Consider the following 11,811-nt stretch of genomic DNA (forward strand, 5'->3'; position numbering starts at 1 on the left):
GGGCTTTCTGCCAGTTCCATCATTACAATATGTGAAGGGACAGGGAACCAGGCAGAGGGCCTTCTTGGTAGTGGCGCCCACCCTGTGGAATGCCCTCCCAGCAGAGGTCAAGAAAATGTAACCTTCAAAAGACATCAGAAGGCAGCCGTGTATAGAGAAGCTTTTTAATGTGTAATGTTTTATTACAATTTTATCCCCTACCACTCTCTGGAAACCAGTTGGATCCATTAAGTAGCAGGGGCGGACCATCCAAATCAGTCCCACCTCCCTGCAGAGGGGAAGGGTCGCGGAGAAGTCCAGTTGCACCAGGAAGTGATCCAGGAAGTGATCTGACCATGGCACTTCTTTGGTTTCGCTTTTAGTTAGTGTCAGATCACCAACATCCATGGAGGTAAACATCAAGTCTAAGGCATGTCCGTGGCTACGAGTTGGGCCAAACTTATTCAGGGACAGCCCCATGGAGGCCATGCTTTCCACGAAGTCCCGAGCGGCCCCTTGTAAGGTCATGTTGGCATGGATATTAAAATTCCCCAGGACAACCAAGCTAGGTGTCTCCAGGAGAACATCCGCCACAACCTGAAGCAGCTCAGGCAGGGAATCCTTGGTGCAGTGGGGAGGTCGGTACACCAAAAGGAATCCTGTACTGCCCCTATTGCCCAACTTCCAGAACATGCACTCAGAGAACTGGGTCTTCCCAATAGGATGCCTGGTTTTTATATATGCTGGAAGACACGCAGGGTGGCTGGAGCAACCCAGTCAGTTGGGAGGGATACCAAGGGTACCTAGGTCTTGAGGCAAATTGGTGAAGCAGCAAAGAGTTTATTGACTGCATACGTTCTTGCAAGAAGTGGGTGTCCAAAAGCAGGCACACCCGAAATTAGCAAAACACAAGCTTATACCCCCTTTTCCCAAGCTCAGGGTCCCTCCCTTCTTTCCCCATTGGCTGGGGACGCAGAGGGTTTACAGCCTATCACGGCTGCCTGATTAAAATACTAAGACACCCGCCTTTGTTAACATTGCCCATTACCCTTAATTCCGACGAGTTCTCATATTTGTCTTTCCCCTTATATGGTCTATGCTTTCAGCCTTTTACACATTGCCTCAAACTATAAAGCCACATCCTGAGCACTAGTGGGTGTAGCTGAGTTCAATAATAATAGCAATAATAATATTAATAATAATAATAATAATAATAATAATAATAATAATAATAATTTATTTTTACCGGCCCCCAGCCATTCTACATCTACATCTGCTGACGCATACAGATAAGTTGCAAGCTGCCTTGTTTTTCTGTCGTTCTAACCATAATCCGTTCTAAACATAAACTTTAATCCAAAAACAACTATGTGTGTTTCCTTTCTGCAGTGCTGGGTAGAATCAACATGGAATACTATACAAATCCGATGCCATCTGAAGTCCTTGTTCCCAGGTGCTCCTTTGTATTCAGATCAGGCCTCAGCACAATAACGTAGCACTTGGGGAGGAAGATGCAGCCCAGAAGCCCAGCACTGGAGGCCAACATAGAGAAGATCTGCACGGCCACCATGTACTTGCCCTTGGTGCTCAGGTAGGTGGGCACAAAAGACACCCAAACACTGCAGAAGACCAGCATGCTGAAGGTGATCAGCTTGGCTTCGTTGAAGGAGCCAGGCAGCTTCCTGGCTAGGAAAGCCACCATGAAGCAGATGGCAGCCAGGAAGCCCAGGTAGCCAAGGGCAACATAAAACATGGCCACAGAGCCTTCGTTGCATTGCAAGATGATCTCTTCCGCCTGGGAGTGCATGTCGGGCTCTGGGAATGGGGGAGAAGAGCCCAGCCAGATGGTGCAGATGAGAACTTGCACACCAGAACAGGAGATGACAATGGAGTTGGCCAGAGTCTTCCCTAGCCATCTCCTCACCCTGTTCCCTGGCCTTGTGGCCAGGAAGGCCAGCACCACCGTGATGGTCTTGGCCAAGAGAGAAGAAACCGCAACGGAGAAGATGATGCTGAAGGCCGTTTGTCGGAGAAGGCAGGTCGCTATTCTTGGTTGCCCAATGAAGAGGAAGGAGGACAAACAGGAAAGCAGAAGGGAGGCGAGCAGGATGTAGGAGAGGTCCCGGTTGTTGGCTTTGACTATTGGGGTTTCTTTGTATTTAATGAAGATTCCTAACACAATGCCTGCTGTGGAAGATAAGAAGAGGACAATGGAAGCTAAGGTGATCCCCAGATGTTCTTCATAAGCCAGGAAGGTCACAATCTTGGAGACACATTGATCTCTGTCCTTGTTTGGATGCTGATCTTCTGGGCATTTGGTGCAACGTTCTGCACCTGAGGAAGAGGAAAAGAGTGGCTTCAGCATCTCTTACATCCATCACCACCTGTGCCCCGGAAATAAGAATGTGTAAAGAGGTAAAGAGTGGCAAGCAATTCTTTGTTCCTCTTTTGCAAAGGGCAAGAATGCTTCCTCTCTTGTAATCCTTCTCACCCACCTTCTTGGTTGGACATGGTTCCTTCCGCACAAGGATCACAAGCATAGCAGCAAACAGGCTTTCCTTCTGGAACCACCTTTGCAAATCCAGGTGGACATATTTTGCTGCACCTGGAACGAGGCACGGCCTAACCATGAAGATAAGAAGGTGCATGGAGAATCAATAAACATGATAGGGCGGGGGGAGAAGGTGAATTTTGACACTTTGGAAATTACCTAAGAGGATCTCTTGTCCCCTGAGCCTGTCCACTTTTTGCATAGAAGCATCTCTTTGTTCGTTTGTTTGCTTGTTCATGCAAGTTTTATATCACACGTTTATATACAATTCAAAATGTTGGTGCTGATCTTTAAAGCCCTAAATGAACTTGGCCCTGGACACTTGAAGGTGTGTCTCCTTCCCTTTTATCCAGCCCTGACCCTGAGGTCCAGCTCCAAGGGCCTTCTGGCGGTTCCCTGCCTGTGAGAAGTCCCGTTACAGGGAACCAGGCAGAGGGCCTTCTCAGTGGTGGCGACTTCCATGTGGAACAACCTCCCATGGGATGTCAAGGAAATAAGTAACTAGCTGACTTTTAGAAGGCAGTCCTATACAGAGAAGTATTAAATATTTGAGGTTTTATTGTACCAATTGGCTGTTCAGGGTTTTAATGTGGTTTTGCCAAACTTTAGGATTCGGATAATGTCCCACATGCCAAACCACAAGGTGCACACGCCTGGGTGTAAGACTTAGAGAAAGAGTTAGAGAAAGCCAGCCTCCTTTGATGCTGGGGGTGTGTGTGGAAGATGTGGGAAGGAGAGAAAGAGAGGAAGGGAGAAGAGAAGAGAGCTGGGTGCTGCTGGCTTTCCTCCCCATGTGGACTGAGAGGGATCTGGCTGGGAAACATAGTCTGCCTTTTCTCAGGATGCCTGGGCGCTAGCGCATTCTTGAGCCTCCAGATTTCTCTCCCCTCTCAGCTGCTGTGGCAAGAAGGAGCAGCGCTGGCAGCTGAAACTGGGTGGAAAGGACACCACTGGTCCCCCTTCTAAGGCCATTTGGCAAAAGAGGCTCCAGGAAGAGGACGAGCAGGATCTCCTAGCCTTCTTCCTTGGTAACATCCCCTACCTTGTGGAACTTCTCAGGCCACTCAATGGCTTCTGGGTTGATGGTGAACTTGATGCCAGTAGAGGCCTCTCTTGTTATACTGCCAATCTTCACCAGAGCACGAGAGTCATTGGGAAACATCACCCAATTCAGAATATCAAAGTCAGGAGGCAGCTCCCAATTCTCATCCAAACACATTGTGCCCCTGGAAGTATTCAAACACTGGATTCCTTTTAAGAAAGGGTGGAGCTGGAATGACAGGGAAAACAGCAGCATTTTATTGTTCCTCACTTGGAGCAAGTGGCTCTCCAAAATAACATTAATACAAATAATAAATAAGATTAATACAAAAGTCAATACAATCTTCTTTTTTTAAGAACCAAAATGCCTAACAGACACATCGGTCTGCTGGAACTAGCTGAGAGAACATCATTTCCACAGGTGATGTCATGAATGAGCCAACTGAAGAAAGCAGCCAGGATGAGAGAGGGTTAACTGCCATGCAGGATGAGCATCGGCTTGTGCCTACTCCTCCACCCCCTTGGAATGCCGGCTGATGAGGGAATGGCGGAGAACATAGTCAGGAACGTAGTCAAAGCTCGCCGGAAGCACAAACCGGCAGTAAAGAGTTAAGGGACAGCCTCTCAGAGAATGAGGAAGAGGAGGGAGTTGACTCACTCTCTCCAAGGTCTCGACGAATGGAAAGGCTTCAAGATAAGAAGGAAAACAAAAGATGTATGAAGTGAAAGTTCAGTTGCTTCTGGTTGCACCGGAAGCATTCTTCAGAAGGGTCATCTTGACTGATGATGGAGGCTGTGTTAGAGCCGGCCGGAGTTACCTGTTTGTTTTGACAATAAATCATCCTTTTTAATTAACTACGCTCACTGTGTTATCAAGCCGGGGACTGGATTCCTGACTGGTGACCCCTTTATTTCTAGTGAAGATTGATCAGATCAGAAGAATTTTTATTTGCATCAACCACAAGTCATAGCAATAAAATTGTCAGCATTGCCCTTGAGCCAGTGCCACCAACTGGACTCACACACCTCAGGCCCGACTGGGCTAGGTGAGCTGGGTAGCACTTCCAGAGACCACCTTCTGCACAGGAACAGGTCAAAGTGCTGTGGACTCACAGCTTAGAGTTGTGAGCACCGGATTCACTTCCACAAGAAGACAGTCGTCGCACAGCAGAGTCTAGCAGAGTATATAAACGACTCGGAGAGCAGCTCTGTAGAATATCTTCTTTATTCTATCTACAACTATAATACACAACTATGTACAGAGCTAAATGAGGTCTAAACGAAAATGCCGAACTGCACTGAGTGTCTGCAGCTGCTCTTAGCAGCAACCTTATCTATACACACGATCTCTCTCTAACACTCAGTCTCTCTCTCTCTCTTTGATGTGAGGCTGGAGCGGAATAAGTAGAGAGCAGAATCCGCCCCCTCCTCTCTGGAGAATCAGCAGAGAACATCAGCAGATTCTTGGATATGAGAGGGGTGAAATCTCCTCAAAAATAATAATATATACTGAAGATAGAGGTAAAAACTTTAACTAAAATAGAATGCATTTTGGGGTTTACATCAAATAATAGATCTTATTCTAATTGCTGCCCATTAAAATCCTTGCAGTTTTTGCTGTCACTTGATCATCTTGATCTGCTAAAAGAAAGGACACAGTAACAATGGTTGAGCGACCCGGCATGGAGAATAAAAGAGGGGTAATAACCTCACTCCTCAAATCTTTATAAAGAGTGCAAACCAGAAGGACATGAGCCGCTGACTCAATACTGCCATCTTCCCAGGGGCATAACCATTTTTCCAGTGGATTTTTTGAAATCAACCCTCAAGTACAGCCGAAGGCAGTATATTCAACCTTGCAAAAGTGCATCTATATTTTGGGATTGTTAAATTTTGCAAATAGGGTGCCAAATGTCAAGATGACCATGTGGAAAGTAGTCATACCATGGACAAAATTTCCTCATTGTGGCCAGATTATTCTGTCGCTCAATATCATGTAGGCCAGTGGTAGCAAACTTATGGCACGTGTGCCAGAGGGGACACTCAGAGCCCTCTCTGTGGGCACGCACATTGTCGCCCCAGCACAGGGCCAGCAGAAGGTGAGAGCAGTGTGTCAAGTCCTCAGCTCAACTTGGGCGGCCGGAGCGCCATGTGCGCGGCCGATTGGCATAGGAAACTGCACAGCAGGAGTGGGATGCAATGCCCGTCAAGGCACTGGCTCTCTCTAAAACAGAGCTTGCAGCTCTTCTTTGGCCCTAGTTCCTTGCGCCCAATTGCACGGAGGCTTCCAGAACATATTGTGGCAACTAGTATTTTGCGCGAGCAGGTTGCAAAATAGCACCAGCAATGGTTATGGCGGGCCCTCCGTTTCGGAAGCTGCACAAGCAGGACAGCATAGAGCCGAAATCCCCAAACTGGCCCATCTGCTGCAGCACCTTTAGGGCTCCGTTTGCTCAGCTGCTCGGCACAGGATGCCCAGACTGAGAAGGCACCCTTGTGGCCAGGGAGGGGCAAAGGGAAGGGGCGAGTGGGGCATTGGTCCCATTCAGATACTTGATGCTGTCCCCACACAGGCACTCATGTTTTCAGAGGCTGAGCGTGGATCCTGGGACTTGTGTCCAAGTAGAAGAGCCTTGGATGGGGCGTCAGGGGGTGCAAAACGGAGCCACAACCCCCAGGGCGCACGTTTTTCCTTGGGGAGCCTCTGCTGTGGGTGGGGAAGGCGCAGCAGTCTGCACGTGCTCAGAGGTGTGCTGCCACTTTGGTGAGCCGCTGAGAGTTCTGGATGGGCCTTTTCTGTGGGAGTTTGTGTTATTTGGTTATATGTTATGTATTTTTTCTTCTCATTTTGTGTCTTTATGCTGTGAACTGCCCTGTGATCTTTCCACCAAGGATGGGATCATGGTGAACTGAAGGTCTTTCAAAGACTTCTTGCCCACAGAGATAGTAGCCTGGGGTTGGATGATAGCCAGACTCAAGCTTGGCTGTCAGATTTCACTTCTGAAAAGAAGTTGAAATGAAGCAATTAACCTCTGGTTGCTTTGAAAAGTTGCTTTGAAATGTTGGATTGTTGTTTTCCTGCCCTGTGACTCAAGTGACTACAAACCATGGATCATCATCTGGCCCAAACCATGCTGCTCTCCCATTATTATGGACCACAAAGACCTCCCTTTCTTAATGATCTTTGGAATGGAAGACCATATTACACCGGTCCTGAAAGACCTGCATTGGCTCCCAGTACGTTTCCGAGCACAAGTCAAAGTCTTGGTGCTGACCTTGAAAGCCCTAAGCGGCCTCGGCCCAATGGACCGGAAGGAGCATCTCCACCCCCATCATTCAGCCGGGACACTGAGTTCCAGCGCCGAGGGTTTTATGGCAGTTCCCTCCCTACAAGAAGTGAGGTTGCAGGGAACCAGGCAGAGGGCCTTCTCGGTGGTGGCACCCGCCCTGTGGAACGCCCTCCCATCAGGTGTCAAGGGAATAAACAAATATCTGACTTTTAGATGACATCTGAAGGTAGCCCTATTTAGGGAAGTTTTTAAGGATTACTGTTTTATCATGTTTTTGATATCCTGTTGTAAGCCGCCAAGAGTGGGCAGGGTATAATTTTTTTAAAATTTTTATTTTATTTTATTTTATTTTATTTTATTTTTTATTTCATTTACAAGTGTTTCTGAATCTGTCAGAAAAAAACAGAACCTTGTGAGTTAACTGTTTTCCGCACTAAAGAAGAAGCATTGAGTAAAAGCAACAAAGAGCTGGATTCACTGTGTGGATTGAGAAACCTTTGTCTCACTCCTACATTTATTCCACAGTTAGGACAATGTATTGCAGTTTACAGAAGGAGGAAGGAAATACCTGCCATGGCTGAAGTCTTCCTTGTTCCCGTTCGGCTCCTCCTCCCACCATCAGCATCTGCCGTGTTCTAGATGAAAACGCAGCATTCAAGGCCTGGGCTGCCGCTTGAACATTGATGTAAGTGCCATAGCTGTCGGCAGACAGGACTCTGTCAATCTCCCCTTGGGGCAAAGACTCCCGTTCCTCCTTCTCTCTGCATCTTATCCGGCATTTTGGGGATAACACATGCTTGGAATATGAACAGTTAAATGTTTCATTCAAAAAATAGAAAAGGTGATTGGACAGTGATTCATCGTAACCATGTTTGGTGCTCCTTATTCTGGTCTTAATTGCAAAAGAGAGAGAACCATGAATGTATTGGAAGTACAGAGTAGGGAAAGCCAAGCTAGCGCTGATGCTCAGGAAAGCTGTTGTGATCCAGACTTTGGCCCCTATTTCCATCCCATAATACATACATAGCTGCATTATTATTAGGATTCCCACTGTATCAGTTACATAGCAAACAAATACCCCAACTTGTCTCCAGTTGAAAAAAGCTTCACTTGGGTACCTCTCTTGATATATATCATCTTCTGTTAATATTTCTGACAAGACAATGCAGATCCCTCTTCTGATCATCAGAGGTGTCATAATGCTCTCAAACCTTTCTCCACTGTCATTGTCTGAAGCCAAGAGACCAATCCAGTTCCATCCGAAATGGAGGAGCAACTCCACGATCCCTTGGTACTGACTTTCCTCTTTGGGGAGCATCTGGTAGAGGAAAGGGAACTGTGTTTTATCTTCAAGAACCTGGGCTGTGAAGCCATAACTGAGCTGGTGAGGAAAGGAAAGAGTAATTGTTTTGGATATACAGGTGGTACATGACACCAGTCAGGCTCGCAAAAATATATCATTTGCCCAATAATAAATGCTGGAAATGTAAAGAGACTGAAGGTACATTCTTTCACCTTTGGTGGACGTGCCCAAGGATTAAGGCTTTCTGGGAGATGATTTATAATGAAATGAAAAAGGTATTTAAATATACCTTCCTGAAGAAACCAGAGGCCTTTCTCCTGGGCATGGTTGGCCAATTGGTGCCAAAAAAGGATAGAACTTTCTTTATGTACGCCACAACAGCAGCAAGAATACTCATCGCAAAGTACTGGAAGACACAAGATCTACCCACCCAAGAAGAATGGCAGATGAAGGTGACGGAATACATGGAACTGGCGGAAATGACTGGCAGAATCCGAGACCAGGGAGAAGAGTCGGTGGAAGAAGATTGGAAGAAATTTAAAGTTTATTTACAGAAACATGGTAAAATTAAGGAATGTTAGAAGGAGGCTGGAATGAAGTTATGTGGCTTCAGCAGAAATATTATAAAGGACTAAGTAAAAATAGACTTAATGGATGAAAGGAGGAAAGGTAAAGTTACATTATATTAAGATAAATTATAGGATAAAAATTGGGAAGTATGGAAAGGATTTGTTGAAATAGCTAACCGAACTAGAATACAAAAAAGGGAGGTGTGAGGAGGTCAAGGAAACAAGCAAATGAAAGATAAGTTATGGGAAGGTTTGTTGTGCTTTTTTGTTGTTGTTGTTGTTGTTTTAATTGTTTCTATTTTTCTATTTTTCTGTTTTTTTACAAGTTTGTGTTTAACTTGGTGTGTTTTCTTTTTCTTTTTGTAACCTTTAAAACCTTAATAAATATATATTTTTTTTAAAAAAAGAATGCTCCAACTACCGCACAATTGCACTCATTTCACACGCTAGCAAGGTTATGCTTAAAATTCTACAAGGCAGGCTCAAGCAGTATGTGGACCGAGAACTCCCAGAAGTGCAAGCTGGATTTAGAAGAGGCAGAGGAACCAGAGACCAAATTGCAAACATGCGCTGGAGTATGGAGAAAGCTAGAGAGTTCCAGAAAGACATCTACTTCTGCTTCATTGACTATGGAAAAGCCTTTGACTGTGTCGACCACGGCAAACTATGGCAAGTTCTTAAAGAAATGGGAGTGCCTGATCACCCCATCTGTCTCCTGAGAAATCTCTATGTGGGACATGAAGCTACAGTTAGAACTGGATATGGAACAACTGATTGGTTCAAAATTGGGAAAGGAGTACGGCAAGGCTGTATATTGTCTCCCTGCTTATTTAAGTTATATGCAGAATACATCATGCGAAAGGTTGGGCTGGATGAATCCCAAGCCGGAATTAAGATCGCCGGAAGAAATATCAACAACCTCAGATATGCAGATGACACAACCTTGATGGCAGAAAGTGAGGAGGAATTAAAGAACCTTTTAATGAGGGTGAAAGAGGAGAGCGCAAAATATGGTCTGAAGCTCAACATCAAAAAAACGAAGATCATGGCCACTGGGCCCATCACCTCCTGGCAAATAGAAGGGGAAGAAATGGAGGCAGTGAGAGATTTTACTTTCTTGGGCTCCATGATCACTGCAGATGGTGACAGCAGTCACGAAATTAAAAGACGTCTGCTTCTTGGGAGAAAAGCAACGACAAACCTAGACAACATCTTAAAAAGCAGAGACATCACCTTGCCAACAAAGGTCCGTATAGTTAAAGCCATGGTTTTCCCAGTAATGATCACTTCCCAGTATGGAAGTGAGAGCTGGACCATCAAGAAGGCTGATCGCCGAAGAATTGATGTTTTTGAATTATGGTGCTGGAGGAGACTCTTGAGAGTCCCATGGACAGCAAGAAGATCAAACCTCTCCATTCTTAAGGAAATCAGCCCTGAGTGCTCACTGGAAGGACAGATCGTGAAGCTGAGGCTCCAGTACTTTGGCCACCTCATGAGAAGAGAAGACTCCCTGGAAAAGACCCTGATGTTGGGAAAGATGGAGGGCAGAAGGAGAAGGGGACGACAGAGGGCGAGATGGTGGGACAGTGTTCTCGAAGAGACCAGCATGAGTTTGACCAAACTGCGGGAGGCAGTGGAAGACAGGAGTGCCTGGCGTGCTCTGGTCCAGGGGGTCACAAAGAGGTGGACATGACTAAACGACTAAACAACAACAATTTCAACAAAAGTGATATAATAAGATTAACAAAATAATATGCTATGGGACAATATTAACACCCTCAACAAACCAGCAACCAGAAATGAACTGAGCACTCTTGAATTAATGCACCCAGTCTCCCCACTGCATGACTCATGAACTTTCTCCTGATTCAGTTCACTAAAAGACACATGCAGATAATGTCCATGGCAGCAGCTCAGGGCTGGAAGGTGGAGCAAGGCAGGTGGGAGAAACCTTGGCCTGATGGCCAGCACATAGCTCAGGGTTTCCCCCCCTTAACTCCCCCCAGGAGAAAGTAGAGTTTCAGTCTCTGTCCCTCCATGCCCCCTGTCCCATTCATACCTGTGGGATTTTGTAGGTGCCTGACATGGTGGAAATCTCCTTTGAGATGTCAGAATCACTCCTTCCAAGAACAGCCAGAAGGGGATTCTCTTCTCCGCAGCGATAATTGGGAATGTTTCTTCCGCTGCCTGCAAGCAGCTCTAGCATGGCATCTGAAGTCATCCTGGCATCAAAATAGTTCTCATAGAGGTTGTAGCCCAGGGTGATGTTGGGTAAGAGCCTGAGATCCCGGTTGATCTCCTGGACGGTGAACAGGAAGGACAGGGTGTGCCAGTAGTACCTCGGCGTCTCACTGCAATAAGTGGATCAATTAAAAAGAGTGAAACCGCTACTCACAGTTGAATGAAAACAAACATGATATGATACACAAAGATTAGTCTCTATTTAATTTTCTTATTGCACTTATATCCAGCACTTTTCTATCCATTATACAATAAAGATGAGGAGATTTGTGCTCTAATCCAGAAGTGTAGATGCACATAGTCTCTCTGCAGAGAATAAAACAGAGGGGGGGGGGGAATGAATCTCCCTCCCCCCAAAATTTCTGAAATACTGGGAAGTTGCTGCAAATGTTTTGCCTGTGCTTTTGCCTCAGGGGTTTGGCTCCCTCAAAGGGGGGCTGTACACATTCCCCAGCTCTTATTCAGAAGGAAAAATGGGGGTCAGGTAGGGGGGGGTTGTCCAGGGTGACCAGTGGGTTAGTTAGGAGCAATTTGAGTCCAGGACCTCAAAACATCTTTACTTAATAGGAGGATGAGAGAGGAGGAGGAAGAGAATTGTTCATGTTTAAGAGATCTGACACCATAGCATGGGAGTCTCCTGACTTTTATTGTTTTATTTATTCATTTTATAGAAAGCATACCTTTCTCTCTATTCAGCCAACAAACGTCACGCAGAGGATCTTAACATTTTATATTCAAAACTATTGCATTCCTTAAAGGCAATTCTGACTAGGCAGTTTATAAATTGTACCAATAGTGAGGCATCTAATCATAGCCTGCATTTTAAATCAAGGCTTA

At 45.8% G+C, this 11,811-nt stretch overlaps 2 protein-coding genes across 2 annotated transcripts in view; both read right to left on the reverse strand.

Annotated features, from left to right (window-relative positions):
• Positions 1-11,323, reverse strand: part of LOC309326068 (vomeronasal type-2 receptor 26-like) — a 33,865-nt gene extending 22,542 nt beyond the window's left edge. Inside the window, exons 1-3 of the mRNA XM_081834620.1 lie at positions 10,793-11,323; positions 7,430-8,242; positions 3,573-3,800 (exon numbers count right to left, since the gene is read on the reverse strand). Of these exons, the coding sequence (XP_081690746.1) occupies positions 3,573-3,800; positions 7,430-8,242; positions 10,793-10,954 (1,203 nt within the window). The 5' untranslated portion in view covers positions 10,955-11,323. The remainder of the gene's footprint in view (positions 1-3,572; positions 3,801-7,429; positions 8,243-10,792) is intronic.
• LOC309326025 (vomeronasal type-2 receptor 26-like) lies at positions 1,317-2,559 on the reverse strand. The gene has a single exon (XM_081834545.1). It carries the CDS (start codon positions 2,342-2,344, stop codon positions 1,394-1,396), a length of 951 nt encoding a protein of 316 aa, XP_081690671.1. The 5' UTR covers positions 2,345-2,559; the 3' UTR covers positions 1,317-1,393.
• Positions 11,324-11,811: the final 488 nt, after the last annotated feature.

The sequence above is a fragment of the Podarcis erhardii genome (assembly GCF_964252035.2).
Source record: "Podarcis erhardii genome assembly, chromosome: 12".
NCBI classification, from domain to species: Eukaryota; Metazoa; Chordata; class Lepidosauria; order Squamata; family Lacertidae; genus Podarcis; species Podarcis erhardii.

Excerpts from the sequence above, each read along its gene's own strand:
- LOC309326025 (XM_081834545.1), bottom strand. The coding sequence starts at position 2,344 with ATGCTGAAGCCACTCTTTTCCTCTTCCTCAGGTGCAGAACGTTGCACC.